The sequence below is a fragment of the Nymphalis io genome, chromosome 19 (assembly GCF_905147045.1).
Source record: "Nymphalis io chromosome 19, ilAglIoxx1.1, whole genome shotgun sequence".
Classification (NCBI taxonomy): Eukaryota; Metazoa; Arthropoda; class Insecta; order Lepidoptera; family Nymphalidae; genus Nymphalis; species Nymphalis io.
Window position 1 is genome coordinate 5,995,363 of NC_065906.1, and position 19,306 is coordinate 6,014,668.

General features: G+C 35.0%; 2 protein-coding genes across 3 annotated transcripts; one reads left to right on the forward strand and one right to left on the reverse strand.

Annotated features, from left to right (window-relative positions):
* The first annotated feature begins 1,122 nt into the window (after positions 1 to 1,122).
* LOC126776033 (uncharacterized) lies at positions 1,123 to 2,915 on the forward strand. 2 transcript variants are annotated; one of them, XM_050498287.1, is made up of 3 exons: positions 1,123 to 1,433; positions 2,456 to 2,612; positions 2,741 to 2,915. In XM_050498287.1, the coding sequence occupies exons 1-3, from the start codon at positions 1,123 to 1,125 to the stop codon at positions 2,789 to 2,791; spliced, it is 519 nt and encodes a 172-aa protein (XP_050354244.1). In that variant the 3' UTR covers positions 2,792 to 2,915. The 2 variants fall into 2 exon arrangements, with proteins under 2 accessions (XP_050354244.1, XP_050354245.1); XM_050498288.1 differs by having other exon boundaries at positions 2,746 to 2,915.
* Positions 1,421 to 4,121, reverse strand: LOC126776017 (uncharacterized). Its single transcript, XM_050498270.1, has 2 exons — positions 3,576 to 4,121; positions 1,421 to 2,344 (listed from the first exon to the last, which is right to left on the reverse strand). Exons 1-2 carry the CDS (start codon positions 3,706 to 3,708, stop codon positions 1,698 to 1,700), a joined length of 780 nt encoding a protein of 259 aa, XP_050354227.1. The 5' UTR covers positions 3,709 to 4,121; the 3' UTR covers positions 1,421 to 1,697.
* Between the last annotated feature and the right edge of the window lie 15,185 nt (positions 4,122 to 19,306).

Below are 19,306 nucleotides of genomic sequence, written 5' to 3' on the forward strand. Positions count from 1 at the left end.
GATCCTGCTAAAAAAAACGATATTTTTTTCCTTTATATATTTGAATCAACATCGAAGTCGTGATTAGTTTTTTTTTTCGTATTCTATACCTTCACGCATTGATTATTCGATCAAGTTGAAACTTTTTATACAGTACTCAGAGGATGTTCGTACGTGCGTGGATGTTTCTACAATAGTATATACAACAGGTGGTTTGTGAGTATTTTTTTTTTGTTGTTCTTTTTTTAGAATAGGAAGGTGGACGAGCATATGGGCCACCTGATGGTAAGTGGTCACCAACGCCCATAGACAATGGCGTTGTAAGAAATGATAACCATCGCTTACATCACCAATGCGCCACCGACCTTTGGAACTAAGATGTTATGTCCCTTGTGCCTGTAATTAAACTGGCTCACTCACCCTTCAAACTGGAACACAACAATACCAAGTACTGCTGTTTTGCGGTAGAACATCTGATGAGCGCGTGGTACCTACCCAGACGAGCTTGCACAAAGCTCTACCACCAGTGATATTTGCTTATGCTTTCGTATCGGACAGAAGCTAAAAGTTATAGGTTGTTGTATATGTATATAGGACCCACGACTTATCATTAGATTTTTAAAATATTCATATAGTTTTTAAAATTTCGATATAATATAATTTATTATTATTTTAGGTATATTTAAGTGTACGTACATAAACGGCATTGTAATGTCGACGAGACACTATTGTCGATTGATATATATATTACATATTTACTTGATAAAATAAAAAAATGACTGTATGAAATAAAAGGCACTATATTATTTTATAGACATTTGTATTAATAAAGATATAATTTGTGAGCTTCAAAACAATTTGTTGACATATTTAGGGTCCGTTCACACAGACCGGCTCGGAGAGCATCGGCCTGCTTTTTTCTTTTCACACAGACCGGGTCGTATACGCTTGGAATTGGCCGGAGCGGAGCCGCCAACTATTTCACATCGACCGGCTGGAAGAGATCTGAAAGCGGGTGCGGTTGGATGTGCTCGGAGCCGGTCGGATGCGCTCGGAGTCGGGTGGATACACTACAAAGGCAGTGCCAGTATTCCGCGCAGTCTAAGTTTTGTTTTCGGTGTGTTAACGTGTGCTTTTCGAAACATGGATTTAGATAGCTCCGACGAAGAAATATATTTGTTAGCAAGATTACTTGAAATAGAACATAGGAAACGTAAGCGCAAGCGGAAACAAATATGGGTAAAACATATTTGGAAAAACAGACTAATCCATGGGGAGTTTCACACCATTTTCGAGGAATTGAAGAGAGATAGCCTAAAATTTTATGAGTATTATCGTATGGAATATTGGCAATTTTTGAAATTGACAGATTTGTTAAGAGTACATATAACAAAAAAGACTACAAATTATCGTTGCACCATTACAGCCGAAGAAAGGTTAACGGTAACTTTAAGGTAAATAAAAAACAATTATTTATACTAATCATGTTATTTAGATCACAAAATCACAGCCCTCCATTTATTAAGCATTGTTTACGTTAATGAAATGTAAATTACTTATACTAATCATGTTAAATAACACAAACATCTAAATAGATCACAAAATCACAGCCCTCCATTTATTAAGCATTATTTACGTTAATGAAATGTAATTAAATAGTACAGATTTGTGTGTGTTTAATTATTATTATTATAATTATTATTGTTTTTGATTGTTTATTATTTTGTATTTTGTGTGCTGGTATTGTACCCGTAAGTAGTCTGATCTGGATAGTTTTGAGGAATATAGGTTTCGTTTGACACTAGGTAAGTAGATTGATTAGTCGATGGCGGTGAATTTATAGACAAAGAATAATTCAAATCTGTACTATTTTCATACAGACTTAATTCAGCTTCATTAACAATGTTAAACACGCGCCTTTTAATTCGTGCTTGGACTTCTTTTGGGAATGTTTCCACTGTATCTGACATAGACAAAAAAAAATTACGTAATGCCTTGTCACGGGGTGTAGTATTTCTTTTTTCTTCAAGATACTCTTCGAAAACCGTAGCAACATCTTTGCTTAAGCGTGGTCTCTTTTTCGAGCCAGAAGTACTTGCAAGCGATTCAACTTCAGAATGGTCAGAACGTTTAGATGATGTCGATGGTGGTGGTATTGGTGTGCCAGGCTCTGAATCATCCGATGATAATGTTACATTAGATATTTGGTTTCGATTGCGAAAAAATGGTATTATAAAAGAAAGTTCTTTTTCAAATTTTATCAATTTGGACGTAGTTGCACCATCGCCACTCTTGCCTTTTCGGTTATAATAGGCTTTTCTGAAGTTATCTCGCAGTTTCTTCCAACGATCCTGGCACTGCGTCACTGGAAAGAACAGAAATGAAAAATTAATAACATAACTCTTTTTTATTTTATAGTTCGTTTTGGTACGGCAGTCTTATATTTCTATTTTGTGTGTTTGTTTTATTTTTACAGATTCCTCATCACTGGTTGCAGTTTCAAAAACTTGTCATTTAATTTTCGAATGGGAATTTCTACAGTTCATTCAATTATTCATGAGACAATCAGAGTAATTTGTGATGTTTTGATGCCCATAGTTATGCAGATGCCAGATGAAGAAATGTGGGAAAAGGTTTCACGTGATTTCTTTAATATTTGGAATTTTCCTAACTGTTTGGGCGCTATAGACGGAAAGCATGTCAATATACAGGCACCAGATAATAGTGGAAGCTTATACTATAATTATAAAAACTTTTTCAGTACAGTGTTACTAGCTGTGGTCGACGCGAAATACAGTTTTTTAATTGTTGATGTCGGATCATATGGTAAAAATAGCGACGGCGGAATTTTACAGAATTCAAAATTTTGGAAAAAACTCAACACCAATAAGTTAAAGCTGCCCCCAAATAAACCTCTACCTAGTACCACTGAAAGCTTACCACATTTTTTTATAGGAGACGAGGCATTTCCTTTGAGCAATAATATATTGCGGCCGTATCCAAGAGAACAAGCAAGAACAGAATTATCAAAAAAAGTATTTAATCTGCGTTTAAGCAGGGCAAGAAAAGTCGTAGAATGTGCATTTGGAATGCTAACTCAAAGATTTGAAATTTATCAAAAACGAATGAAAATTCAGCCGAAGTACTGTGATTTAATTATATTAGCAACTACATGTTTACATAATTTTTTAATAGAAAATCGGACGCCAGGACAAGAGAATGAATTTCACAGCAATATAAATTTATTAACAGCAATAACAGACAATAATAATGAAAACAGTTCTAATAGCGACGCAGTTCTAACCACAAGGAATAAATTTAAGGATTATTTTTCATCAAGTGGTGCTTTAGATTGGCAAGATCAAGTGGCTACGCGAGTTTCTTAAGTTATATTTAATAAAAATTGTCTACTACATAAGTATATTCTAACGATCAGATACTCAAACGAGTTTTTAAAGTAAGGGCGCATTTAAACTCATGTTATTCCTATTTTGACTTTGAATCTAACACGTCGCAGCACGAGTTTAAGAAGCCCTTGCTTTAAAATTCGATTGAGTATCTGGGGGTAGGTGTAAAACAATGAAAACCTTACTTACCACTTATTCCGAGACATTTGCTAATTTCCTCCCATGCATTGTCTTTCATTATCCGATCGCTATATGATGGCTTGGTTATGTCAAATAAACACTCATATTTTGACACGAGTATTATTAATTTTTCATCATTCATCTTTTCGTACAAGTACGCACAACTATTACGTTCAAATGTTGCTATCAAAATGGCGGTCGGCGCGGCCGCAGCGGGCACGCAATCGGAGCCGATCGGCTACGCGATAGAGAAAGAGCACGCAATCGGAGCCCATCGGCTGCGCGAGCGAGAAAGAGCACGCAATCGGAGCCGACAGGCTGCGCAAGCGAGAAAGAGCACGCAATCAGAGCCGATCGGCTGCGCGAGCGAGAAAGAGCACGCAAGCGGAGCCGGTCGGCTCCTTTTATTACTTCACACGAAGCGCGTTCAGGCATTTTTAATGACAAAAAAGGTGCAAATGCAAAAATAAACTTTACTACAATCACTCAAAACACTGTTTCCAACGTGATAAAAATCTGCTCTCCTCTCCGAGCCGGTCTGTGTGAACGGACCCTTAGTATCCATTCTATTGTATATGAATAGACACATTATTTGCTTTAATAGTAAATTAAATTTAAACATCATCTGCAGTAATTAATTCCCACGCAGTAAAATTATGTCCATTAAGAGTTGAAAGGACGAGCTCACGTCTCCTGTATTTACAGTCATGTAATGGAACTATTATAATTATATACAAAAATACGTGTAGTAATGAATTTATGTGCATAAATTAATGTTCAAACTAAGTGCTTCTTTAAATAGAAATAAATCTGTTTAAAAAAACATACTCAAATAGTCAAGTACTTTTATAATAGTTCATAGACTACTAGCTGTCTATCCCGGCTTCATAGTTCATAGTTTGTAAAATTCATACAAAGTTATGATTTCCATTTCATTCCCTGAAAGTTGAAAGTTCTAAAAATCCTTCCTTAAGCTTAGCTTAAGTTTATGTTCGACCATCCTGGGTCCGCGGAGGTGAAGTGAGTCGTGGCCCAACGAACCCTGATTCGCAGATTGGAGATGGACTTGCGAGTCCTCATCAGCGGGCCTGATTACAGGGGAAGTGATCCACCCCCACTTAAATTATAATCATAAAACTATTCATTTCTATGAAAACGTCGAATTATGAGAAATTTCTGCGTTTTTTCCATGTGACAAATGAATTTATAGAAACTTAATAACTCAAAGAAATAATTAGTTATTATATAGGTAATTGTATATAATGCAAGTTTGTTCGAACTAAATCCTGTACGGGTATATAAATATTACAAATAATATGTTTTAAAAAGTCACTGTTGCTAAATATATTATCGAATAGCTCCTTATTTTGTACCGTTTATTCAACACTTTAATCTTTAACTAAGAAATAATTATAATCCGCTATATTATATAAATTAAATTTTAAAATTGTTTATTATCTATACCCTCTTCCCATTCATAAATTGCGTTGACCTAAACAAACAAAATTTTAATAATGCGTGTGCTTTATACTCTGGATCTTATTAAAATGTCCAAACAACCTTAATTTTATGTATTTTTGTGGTTTTTTTTTTATATTAAACAAATCCGTATAACTAGTAAGCAAAGGTAATATTACGAGAGTTGATGAATACACTTGTGGCGCAATTTCATACGAGACGTGAAGTTTTCCTCAGGATATTTTTCAACATCGGCAATATAAGACGATATAAATACAAATTAAGGTCCTGATATTCCAATTCACAAGGTAAAATTTCTATAGTAATTAGACATTTGACATATAACATTTTAAATCAAGTATTTAATTTTCAAGTACTTGTGATTTTAAGTTCTTGTAGTGCTAGTTTCTATGGTCACCACTTACCATCGGATATATAACACTTCCTTTTTGCCATTTTCATCTTTATCTCAATGTATAATTTATACAATTGTGAGCAGAAGATTATGACGTTCACAAAGAGTCTTATATTTACTAGGTGGTAGGGCTTTGGCAAAACATCGTGAGGAAACCTGCATGTGTCTAATTTCATCGAAATTCTGCCACATGTGTATTCTACCAACCCGCACTGGAGCAGCGTGGTAGAATAAGCTCCAAACCTTCTCCTCAAAAAAGGGAGAGGAGGCCTTAGCCCAGCAGTGGGACATTTACAGGCTGTTACTGTAGGGCTTTGTGCAAGCCCGTCTGGGTAGTACCACCCACTCATCAGATATTCTACCACTAAGCAGTAATACTTATTACTATTGCGTTCCTGTTTGAAGCATGAGTGAGCCAGTGTAACTACAGGCACAAGGAACATAACATCTTCGTTTCCAAGGTTGGTAGCGCATTGGGGATGTAAGGAAAGTTAAAAACTTCTTACATTTCCAATATCTATGGGCGGTGGTGACCACATCGGGTGGCCCATTTGCCCTTCCTCCTACTCTCTAAATTTATATTTATATGAACTATGATCAGAACTAATTAATGGTTGCAATGTCGCAGTAAGAAAAAATCATTTAAAATTTATAATTACTTTTGTTAATTACATTTGGTATTTGTTTTAAATGTTCAAATTACGTGATAAATGCCATATGATGTCTCCAAAACGCTTTTATTCCAACGTTGTTCATGTGGAAAATTAGCATTACGAATTCAGGTTACTGTTCACTAATCGTAGAGTAATAAGATACTCCATTGAGCACAGTTTAAGCTACTTTATATTTGTCATAAAATTCAAACATTTGCACTGTTCGAGTTTTGTATAGTACGATAAATTTTCATCACATAATTAGGGTAAAGAAAGACAAATGTGCGGTTTGTTCATGTTTTGTACAGATGTTATGCAATATACTGATTCTAAATGGTACAAAAAGTGTTCAACTTTGTTGTTATAAATAGTATCGCTTTAAAATTATACAGTTTAAAATCATTTAATAAAAGGAGTTTATAAATTTTCATCGACTTTATAGTATTATTAAAAAAATGGTAAAATAATTTAGTCAGCATTAACAGTAGTAGACTTACATTTCTCAATTGAGTTCGTAAAGTTATGTACAAGCGCACTCCCAAAAGAGACATTCCTTATTATTCTAACGGCAACAACAACATTTAGTTTTGTTGTGTTCCGGTTTTAAGGGACACTCACCCTTTTGTCCCTTGAGAACCTAGATTTTATATCCCTTGAGCCTGTACTTACTAGCCGCTGTATATGAGCGGTGGTGATGACTTAACAACATGTGCTCGTCTGCCTACCTATAACATAAAAAAAATGTTACTACAGGCACAAGGGATATGACATCTTAGTTCTCAAAATTGGTGGCGCTTTGGTAATGTAAATAATGGTTAATGGGTGGCTCTTTTGCCCATCCGCCAATCTAATTTATTTCGCAGAAGAAGTTTAAATTTATATTTAAGCTCAAAAATATAGAAGGCAGACAAAACGAGGCAGACAAGACAGTGAAATTCCGTCATCGATGATTGTAGTGCGCTGCCACCTACAATACCTTCATGTGGCCATACGATGCCTGACATTAAAATCAGGCAACGTGATGTGCGTGCGGAGCTGCAATCACTTGATGTACGGAAAGCTAGCGGTCCCGATGGAATACCAGCCATAGTGTTGAAGAAGTGCGCAGCGGAGCTGTCTCCTGTGTTAACGCGCCTGTTCCAACTTTCTCTCTCTTCGGGATGTGTGCCGGAGGCTTGGAGAAGAGCTAATGTGCAAGCGGTTCCCAAAAAGGGGATCGGTCTGACCCGGCAAATTATCGGCCAATAGCTATCACCCAGTACTTTGCAAGGTGATGACACGGATTTTAAACAACCAACTGATCCATTACCTAGAGGATCACTGTTTAATTAATGATCGTCAGTACGGGTTTCGACCAAAACGGTCCACAGGTGATCTTCTAGCGTACGTAACACACCTCTGGGGTGAAGCTATCGACAAGCATGGAGAATCGTTGGCTGTCAGCCTCGATATCTCCAAGGCTTTCGACAGGGTCTGGCACAGAAGTCTTCTCTCCAAGCTGCCGGCATATGGTCTGCCTGCTCAGCTATGCACCTGGATTGTCAGCTTCCTACACAAGCGTAGCCTTCGTGTTTTAGTAGATGGTTGCGCTTCACAATTCTATGTAGTGAATGCTGGTGTCCCCCAGGGATATGTGCTATCTCCCACACTCTTTCTTTTGCATATCAATGATATGCTCTCTCTTGGGAACATACATTGCTATGCAGACGATAGTACAGTGCATGGTGGATACCAAGGACGCGCAGTGGCTGGGCGAGCGGAAATTGAGGAGAGGCGGAGGGATCTTGTCATTGAACTCAATAGGACGTTAGAGCTCATCGCCAAATGGGGCTCTGATAATCTTGTTGAGTTTAATGCCAAGAAAACACAGGTATGCGCTCTCACGGCGAAAAATTCAACATTTTCCCCTCTTCCCTCCCTCTGTGGTACTCCGTTGGTGATGCAAAGCAAAATCGCCATGCTGGGGATTGATGTTCGCTGCGACCTTAGTCCTAGGGATTACATCGAGGCTGTTATAAAAACAGCTTCACGGAAACTCGGAGTTCGGAACAAGGTGCGGCGCTTTTTCACGCCACAACAACTGTGCCTGTTGTACAAAACACAGGTACGGTCTTGGGTGGAATATTGCTCGCACCTTTGGGATGGCTCCGCTAAGTACCTACTTGAGGCCTTGGACCGGTTGCAGCGACGTGCCGTACGCATTATTGGCGACGTAAAGGTCACAAACACCCTTGAACCTTTACAATTGCGTCGTGAAATAGCAGCACTGAGCGTTTTCTATCGACTGTATCACGGCGAGTGTTCTGAAGAATTATTCTCTCTAATTCCTGCTTCCCCCTTCCTTCTTAAGTCCACGCGAGCTGGTTCTCGATGTCACCGCCTAACTGTGACATCAATTCCATCGCGAACAAAGAAATTTGGCAACTCCTTTCTTTGTCGCACTTCCAAAAAATGAAATTCCTTACCAGCTCACGTGTTCCCCTCCTCTTACAACCCGGGTTCCTTCAAACGAGGCGTGAAGAGGCATCTTGCGGGCCGGCAAGGCGAAGGCGGCTAGTGCAGAACGTTTTTTCCGTCTGTACTGGCCGTCGTCGCGTTTGGACTCTACTACCACTTACCATCAGGTGGAGTAGAGTCATTTGCCCTCCCGGCGAAAATAAAAAAAAAAAAAAAAGGCAGTGGTTTTCAGCCCTAATTTGATCCCACTATTTACGGTTGAGGTATTTTATCCACTGGGCCATCTTATCTCATCTTACTTTTTATTTATAATATTATAAAATATTGATTTTATATAAATAACGATTGCATGTAATTTTGGATAGTGAAACTTGTCGGTATTAACCTTTTATTATTATTATTTTTTACCAATATAATTAAATTATTTTCAGTTGCCTTGCTATGAAATATTTATGACTTCCTGTAGATACTATACGCTTACTCGTAAATTATAAATGAAGGTCCTTACGTACACATACGCTCCTAGCAATCTGTTATTTATCGATTACATCGTATTTCGGGGTCTATTTGAACTAAAGTATGGCATTAGTAAAGTACTTTGATCTAAAAACCACATTATAAGCTATTGCTATATCTATGCTACTATATCTATTTAAACAAATTATGAGTCACGGCCATGTAATACAATAATAATAATATTCTGGGACATTATTCACACACGGCCATCTGATCCCAAATTAAGCGGAGCTTCTACTATGGAAACCAGACAACTGATATACTACATAAATTACTTTTCTTTCGTAAATACATACTTACATAGATAATTACACCCAGACTCAGGACAAACAGACATGTTCATGCACACAAATGTCTGTCCTGGGTGGGAATCGAACCCACAACCTTCGGCGTGAAAGGCAACCTACCAACCACGCCAACCGGCTCGTCGTATATGAGTATAGCTTTAACGTTTGAAATTACACAAAATTCTTATTTAAGAAAAGATAAAATTGTTATTTAATTTTGAGTTTTTTATTTCGAATAAAAACTAAACATAAACAGAAATTTTCTTCGAATCATTGAGTGCGAAGGTAAATGATAAATTAAACCTTTTATAAAGCTTTATCTGTAAGGTAGATTAGGTTTGCTAAGAAAAAGGTAAGCTATGTACAAAAAGGAATACAATATATTATATATAATTGTGTTGCCGCCATAAGTATGTTCTTAACTTCAGTTCAATAAGAAAAAAACAGCTTAAATTCATTTTGAATCATACAGTCATATTAACAGGGAAGTTTATTCAAGGCTTGTAAAACTAAATTTACAATTGTGCAATCGCTATTAGACATATAGATACATATATATGCGTGCACATATTATTCTTATAGCAAAAATGCATTTCGCATTCAATATAATATCAATTATATTAATGTAATTCTTAAATATTTTGTTGTGAAATGTATTGAGTTTCAGATTGATGAATTGAATGAAACCGATTCGAAATATTTCGACGAATTAACATAACCATCCGAAAATTGAAATGTAAATTTGTGAGTCTTAAGGGCAACGATGCCAGTGATCGATTTGTGATAACAAATTGCCTTTCAGAGTAAGGTACGAGGCGATTTGTTGAGTCTCCTTGATGGTTACGTAAATCAAAATAAAAACGGAAAGGTATTTTGCTTCATCGTAACAGTACAATGTTTTTTTGAGATTATATGTATAATATTATATGGTAATTAATATTTTTTAAAAGCGGTCAATACTGAGAGGGTGGTCAGCAAAAGCGTTTTAAATTTGATGATTTTATGTTTATCTCACTACTAACTATATAGATATTTAAATTAGGTATTAAATTACTGGTGGTAGGGCTTTGTGCAAGCTCGCTTGGATAGGTACCACCCACTCATCAGATATTCTACCGCAAAACAGCAGTACTTGGTATTGTTATGTTCCGGTTTGAAGGGTGAGTAAGTCAGTGTAATTATAGGCACAAGGGACATAACATCTTAGTTCCAAAGGTTGGTGGCGCATTGGTAATGTAAGCGATGGTTTCTTTTCTTACAATACCTATGTCTATAGGCGTTGGTGACCACTTACCATCAGGTGGCCCATATGATCGTCCGCCTCGCCTACCTATACTATAAAATGTAAACATATATAATTGATTTGGATACCTTATACACAAACATAAAAAAGTGCTTTAAATAAATTTAAAGATTAGTAAAATGATATAACATAAAAAAATCATAACGATATTATATGAGTGCACGAAGAGCCAAATGAATTACCCGAGATGGCTCAGTGGCTTGAATAGTGGATTTGAATCCGGGCAAGAACTATTTAATTTTCATGTGATTTATTTGTGTCTGTAATTGATTTTAATCTTAAACTCACGGAAGGAAATCGTCGTGAGGAAACCTGCATCCTTTGGATCAAAGTCCTGCACTAGCAAGAAAAAAAAAACCTAGATAGTTACATTCTAAAGATGCAAAATAATAAAATCGATTTTTATGCCTTACGTATCGTCCATTGTATGCGCAAAGCTTTGGCCACAGGTAATACTCAGTTTATTACTCTTATTGTGTTCGTAAATAAGTCTTCTTTAGTTCCAATAAGGCACCAACGAGACTCGTTTCGCGAAACTTTCAAGAGTTGAAAAGAGTTATCGTTGTTACCTACAGAGTATTGGAAACAAGAACTTTATAGTACTTCTTAATAAACTTGCGAGCGTGAATTAGTAGCGGAGAATTTTGTGATTACAAAATATGTTATAGAAACTTTAACCTTCGTAAATATTAACAAAGAAACGCAAAGGATACATATAATATATTTTTAGGTTATTACGCGATTAAACATTTAGTGGCCCGCACTTGTTACAATCAATCTGTGACGGTAGATGCACATCTTACTTTATGGGAATGGGAAAAAAAATGTGAAACATCGTAAATAAAAATGTAGTGTTTTGTTACTAGCAACGAAATTTATATGTACATAGTCCACGCAGCACGGCCACGTAAGGCAGCAGAACAATGGATAATAATTAAGATTAAATATAATTTAATTATTATTTAGTGAGAAAAGAAGTATAGATCAGTGCTATGAAATAATTTAATTTTGCCTATTAGTTTCAATGTAATATAGGACTTCGTTTTAATATTAAGAAATTGAAATATTTCGAATCTGCGATTATTTTAACTATCTTAAAAATATTTTATTTTTATTGCTCAATACACTTGTGCTTTTTAATTTTTTTTATTTACTAAGTAGTCAGGCGGACTGGAAAATCACCAGATGGTAATCACCGCCTATAAAAATTGGTATGTATATAATTTTTAACTATTCCTTATATTGCTAATGGTAAAACAGTAAAGTAACAGCCTGTAAATGTCCCACTGCGGGACGAAGGCCTCCTCTCCCTTTTTGAGGAGAAGGTATGAAGCTTATTCCACCACGCTGATCCAATGCGTGTTGGTAGAAAACACATGTGGCATAATTTCAATGAAATTAGACACATGCAGGTTTCCTCACGATGTTTTCCTTCACCGTCAAGCACGAGATGAATTATAAACACAAATTAAGCACATGAAAATTCAGTGGTGCTTGCCCGGGTTTGAACCCACGATCATCGGTTAAGATTCACGCGCTCTAATCACTAGGCTATCTCGGCTACAATGGTGAAAACCGTATTAAAATCAGTTCAGAAGTTTTTCAGTTTATCGCGTTGAAACAGACCGAACGATAAACACGGCGGTGTGACTTTGTTTCATAATATGTGGTTATGTAAATACGGTAAATCAACCTATATTTTCGACTGAAAAATAATAATCAAGAATAACAAATATTAGTTTACATGTTAACAAGTCGGTTTGATAAGTTCATTGTTATTCTTAGCAGTGACCAGCGATCATGCTTAGGCACAAAGAATGAGTGGTTAAACATCACATCAGAATGACTGGCAGGAAGCGCCGCTCGCTTTGTCGGACCCATATCACCATTTAATGACATGACAAGGCCATGGAATTGTTCTTGATGGATGTCTCTACAAGAAATGAGGAAATGAATTTCTTTTGTACAAGGTATCTTTGCGAATAGCTAAACTGTTGCTAAGAATTTTATATTGATAGTGAAATTGTTTCCTTAAATAAATTACGGTATATTCGTTTCAAATATTAATTTATATAAGATATGGTACATTTATTGCTGCCGTTTTAAAAATTAAAAAAATAAGTTATATAGCTTTTTATTTTTTTGTTGATAAGTATTATTTTATAATTTTATGTTTATAAATAAAAGTAGGTAATTTTTAGGCAGTCCCATCTATGAATTTTCCACATTTTATGGTGCTTGAGAATTAAATCTAGTGTACTTACTAATTATTGTAATAATATATATAATAAAACTAGTTTCCGCCCGCAGCTTCTCCCGCGTTTGAAAGGTTATATACCTATGTCCTTTCTGTACCCCTGAAAACGTATATGCAAAATTTCATGATGATCGGTTTAGTAGTTAAGACGTGAAAGCATAATAAATATACAAATAAAGTGACTTTCACATTTATAATATTAGTATGGACCACAATAGAAATAAAAGCTTGTTTTCTTTGTATGTAATATTAACACCTTTATTTTAATTTGATAGGGCTATTTCTAATTATATTATATAATTGGTAGAGCTTTGTACATACTCCAAATAGATATCACCCGCTTATCAGATATTCTACTGCAAAACAATAGTACTTAGTATTGTTGTTTGAAGTGTTTGAAAGATGAGTGGCCAGTGTAAATACAGGCACAAGAGACATAACATCTTGGTTCCCAAGGTTGGTGGCTTAAATTCTTAACATTTGTTACAATCTTTTGATGGTGACTATCAGGTGATCATCCGCCTACATACATATATATAAAAAATGTTAATAATAAATTAAAATTAACTCACATAATTATATACTATTAATTGTAAGTAAAAGCGTTATAAAGTTTGTATGTTGAAAAAAATTTGATATAATTTTTAGAATACTTATTAAAGCGTTACAAGCTGAAGAGGCAAATGAATTACCAATAAACACAACTCCAAAATGTAATTAAGCTCCAATTGGTAGTGTTAAATTTATAACCATTTCGTTTTAAATTAAGTATAAAAAGTCGATGCATGAAATTTTAGCGTCGATAAAACATCCTGATTTCAATAATTAATTTTTGTAGAACAATTACCGTGAAATAATTAAAAAGAAATTGGTCATAAATTTTATTATCGATGTCATATCTCATAGGTGGGAGACCTCATATCATAGGAAATTGGAAATAAATTCCTTTAAGCTCTCAATTACCCCTATCGGGGAAATCGAGTATTCAGACAATTTCACATTCACACGGACATATAATTCGTGAAACACCTACTGTAAAATTTATTTCAATTTTCACAGCTCACGACAGTTTAAACTGTTGCCAAATATTTAAAATGTGACAAAGTACTGACATGATATTAAGTACAATTGTGAACGCGAAAAATGATTTACAACTTTAATTTCGACTACACGTTTATTTTTAAAATATTTATTATTGTTGCAAAGAGCATTTAAATTTTACACGATATCAAATAAAACATATTTTTATAGTATATATTATTATTTGTGATAGCCGAATTCTTTAAAGATAGATTAATGATAATGTCCTCTTGATCCCTTTGACGACTATAGGGGTCATTTTCAAGGTAGACGCCATCTGCGCGAGTCAGATTGAATAGTGCACAAATGTGTTAACTAACACACGTGCAATCAATATTGTTTTATTGCAAGCTTTCTGAGGCACGGGAGTGTAAGCACGGGCAACTACCTAACTAAGAGCTACTGCTTAGAATATAATAAATATTTTTATTGGCCACACTCAGGGTATGAGCCCAGGGCATCGGGGTCTACGGTCTTTAAGCCTCGTTGATTTAAGCAATTAATTCTTCACTGATGAATAAATGAGCGACTATTTAAAAGATCATTATGAAAGTACTAAGTTACATCGAATGTACATAAATCTCAAACATCAAAACTTACGGTATTATACCGAGTCGTGAGTTAACAACGTTTAAAAACTTATACCAAGATACGATGACGTGCACGAACTCCAAAGTTATACCAACCGAGTATAAAGATGGAATCCGATGTGTAAGGCCTTTCTCGTACACCCCTTTTCAAAGGTTCGCTAGCTAGAGAAATGTCAAAACCACGCGTCAATATTAAGGTATAAGCATGGGTTTGTTTGGATGTATTACAAGTTTTGGCAATAGGTTCAGTTGAAGATGTTGACCTCATGTGTGTTTTGACTATGTAATATTCAGAAGTATTAGCACCAACGATTGCCTACATTTACTTTAACTTTGGTTCAGAAGAAATTTTAAGGATTATAAGAGTATAGGGTAGTAAATGAAAAAATGAGATTTAACATTTTTAGGATTATCTAAATATGTTGAAGGATTTTGTCACTGACGAAGCCGTATCGCTTAGTACTAGTGTTATTTAACTTACAACAAAAATCATCAGTAGCTTTAGGTTCATATTACAGCGAAATTATCTTGATACAAAATACGCTTGTCCCAGATGTTGAACTAAAGAGCTTGTATGTATAAAAATAATTATGTTTCAATTCAGGGCGGAACCCTCGTCATCTAATGAGAGAGGTTATGAAACAGGAAACATTGCGCTGCCCTATTTTTTGGTTCACACGTGAATAATGCTGAAATTGCCATTAAAATTATGGGGCTTAATTTTTTTTATATACTTTCAGGTTAGTATTTCGTTGACTGCCTCGTTGGTATACTTGCATACGGCTGTAGATCAAATCCCGGGTAAGGCATTATACGGGTTTTTCTGTCAACAAATTCTCATTAGCTAAGAGCATAGAAATTGGTAGTGATTAAACTCCCGTGCCTCAGCAAGTACTTAAATCTGGTGTTAATCCTAAATTATTTCCAGTCGTGTCGGATTGCCGTCTCTAAGCATTATAAAGAGTACCTGTGTAGGCCAATATACTTGTACACTACAATGTGTTCCACGCAGTAAATTCCGAGAATGGCAACTGTGGCCAAAAACAGCCAGGAGAAGGAGGAGAACATTATCAGTAGCTCGCACTTTCATCATTAGTGTTCCGTACTTATCATCAGTGTTCTTTTTTTATAGAATAGGAAGGCGGACGAGCGTATGGACCGCCTGATGGTAAGTGGTCACCAACGCCTATAGACATTGGCATTGTAAGAAATGTTAACCATCGCTTACATCACCAATGCGCCACCAATCTTGGGAACTAAGAGGTTATGTCCCTTGTGCCTGTAATTACACTGGCTCACTCACCCTTCAAACCGGAACACAACAATACCAAGTATTGCTCTTTTGCGGTAGAATATCTGTTGAGTGGGTAGTACCTGCCCAGACGAGCTTGCACAAAGCTCTATCACCAGTGACTTAACAATCATTATCAGTGTTCCGTCAAATTATCATTTCAATATTCGTGTATAACCCACCACCCGTTTTGAAGCAGCGTCTTGGAATAAGCTTCAAGCCTTTTCTTGAAAAGGAATTTACTTCAGGCTACATTTACAGCAATTACTTACTTTTTTATTTACTATATTAGGCACATTCTGGGGTGGTTAGAAGAAATTTCAAATAATATATTATATAAAGCACACATTTTAAAACAAATATTAAACATATATTTATAGCTAAAAAAATGTCCTAGAAGCAATTTAATGCATTTGTAAGATATGACGTTATTAAACAAAATAATTATAAGGAAAACATTAGAAAATATCTAAGAGGCAAAGAGAAAATAAAAATAGAGGTGGCCCAAAAGAAGTCCCATCAAGACTGAAATATCCACACGATAAGTACACGTGAACTAATAAGAGAACCCGTATTTTTGGTCGAATGTGCGAATTCGGCGCAGATGTTTTGTGACCGTTACCTGCGAAGTAGGTACTACAATCTACGATTGCCGCGTCGCAATATGAATTATACAAGTTCCTTTTCTGGATTTCTTTTAAGTGAATATGGGCGTTTGAGTGTGAAATTGGGTATTTCTTGCACGAGTATTGTTAAATATTTTTTTTTATATAATTATGAATAATGAGATTTTTTTTCTTTTAATATAATATAACCATAAAAATGGATTATTTTTCTTTGGAACCTCTGATTATACTAGTTAGAAAGCATTTGTAGCATTATAAATTATGTTTATTTATATTATGTACACCTTTACCTTTATTTCTTCTGTTAATTTTCTCTACTTTAAGGTTACGTGGAAGAAATCCCTGTTTTAGCAAAAAGTTCTTGTACATCATTCTTGTATGTCATTTATATCCGGCGTATTGGTGTACAATAAATAATATTTGTATTGTAATGTAAAATTTACCTGGTGGTAGATCTTTTTGCAAGCCCTTTTATGTGTGTATTAAATAAAATATAGTTCGAGGTTCTGGGTTCAAGTGTGGATCTTGCCAATTAAAAGTTATTGAGTTTTTCGGTGAAGTATTCAGTAGGAGTTCTAAATCATAATTGGCAATTACACACCCTGGACTTAGAATGCACGCAAAGCACGTTAAGCAGTTACTTTTGGGCTGGGTTACTTGTCCCTTAAATATCTCATGAACAGTAAGCTAGTCCTTGATACTGTACAAATATATTTTTATAATATATATGCAGAAATTAATACAGTTTTGTAATCATCATCTTAATATTATATATTTCACATGAACGTTTAAATCGTTGAAACTACTGAAAAAAAAAACCAAATAAATCGTTAAAAATTACTCAGTTTCTTCTCACTTCTTCTTGGTAGAATCTATAATACGAACCGTTGGCTTTTAATATTATTTTGAATGATGATTCAATTTGACGGTGATTTCATTTGATTTGATTTCTCCGTCGTAATTTCCACGATGAATATACTGTTGTATTTTTAAAAAATAATACCAATTCACCATAACCATTTTAATCCCAAACTGACACATTCTAAACTTATGTCAAATATACTACTAATTATTACCTACCAGTACCGGCAATATTAACCATTATTAATTATAAATTACATATACATACATATTACACATATTACTTTTATTTCAATTTCGAATATTAAATTGACCATTAAAACAGTCTAATAATATTGTTTACCTGCAATACACGAACATAACCATCGTATGAAGGTTATAAATTAGTTAGATTGCATCGAGATGCGTTTGATTGCTTCCAACTCATGTGGCGATTCGCCAAGTCTGAGATAGCGCTGCACAGCGATCGCTGCATGTATTGGAAATTTTACTCAAAAATAACTATTTTTTTCAGAATCTATGAACATTTCTAAGTTTATATGAGATTGTCAAAAGGAAATGTTATGAATACTAATGTAGTATTCTATACTAAGTTTAAAAAATTAAATGTCAATAAAATTATGATATTATTTATCCAGCTCGTTACATAGCATTATCAAGACTAAATTTTTCTTTTGTTACTTCTTACAAATATTGAATTAAATATCTTTTTTATATAAAATTTGTTGGCTGACAGGCAATTGTTACTTCTGACTGATCTTACTTACCTGATGTAAATGACACCACCACCCATAAATATTGGCGCTTTAAGAAATATTAACCATCCCTCAAATGCGCCACCGACCTTACGAACTAAGACATGATGTCCCTTGTGCATGTAGCGTGGTCCTTGCGTATGTTGTATATGTGAATATTGTAAAATATTTCGAAATTTGTCGAACTGTCAGTGGAACCCAAAACCTTGGAATTTGCAGTTTTATAAGCTAAGCATTTTTAATGACGCAGGGTAAAACTTAATTAGAAATCCGGTGTCTGGATGATAAACAGGTGTTGTGATATTTTCATCCACTAAAACCGTTTGCGACAAGGATCTCGGAGAGCGCTTGCGGTAATCAAATATCTCTAATGCTAATGTAAAAAATTGTCAGAGAAAACTACACATTTCACATTACACATGTCACATTCGTGCAAAGTTTTTAAACATATATTGAATAAATATAACGTTGTCTAGTGTAATTCTAAACAAATCGCAGTTAACGTCAACTCATCAACATCAACTCAACACCTACAATTAAGTAAAAAGATTCGCACTAGGCGGACTGGTCGTTATATACAAAACAAATGTACCTTCGAAGCTCTGACGTCACAAGCGATAATTTGACATGTCAATACGAGAAGTTAAACAGCGTTCCTTGAGTGCAACGCTAAAACGTTACTTTATTAACGCTAATAAATGCACTCCTTATTTACTTACAAATTTATAGTCGAAGGTGGAGCGCACCTGCCGGCAGTCGTAAAGTTTGTTACATTTTACTCGTTGTGTGCTACGCTTATTGACATGTTACGCCTTCACGGCATTCGCTCGAGGGGACTTATTCTGAGATTAAAAAGTTTTTTTTTTAATTAATTTTAAAATAATTAAGGCATCTATTTTTATTTAAGTAAACAATTTTTGGACCCGATGAATTTGGTTGTGTCAAAGTTGAATATACTTGAAACGTTTCTAAATGAAAAATAAGTGTCACTTGTGCTTAGTTGCGGGCATTTTTTTACAAAATTGTGTTTAACTCGCCTGTTAATGTCTTGTAATTAAATTCTACACCAGATCCATTCACTCGCTTGATCTGAAATGTAAAGAAATTCATCATCATCATCATCATAATCCCTTTGTCAGCCACTTCTGGACATAGGCCTCTCCAATGAAATAATATTGCGTAAAACAATTA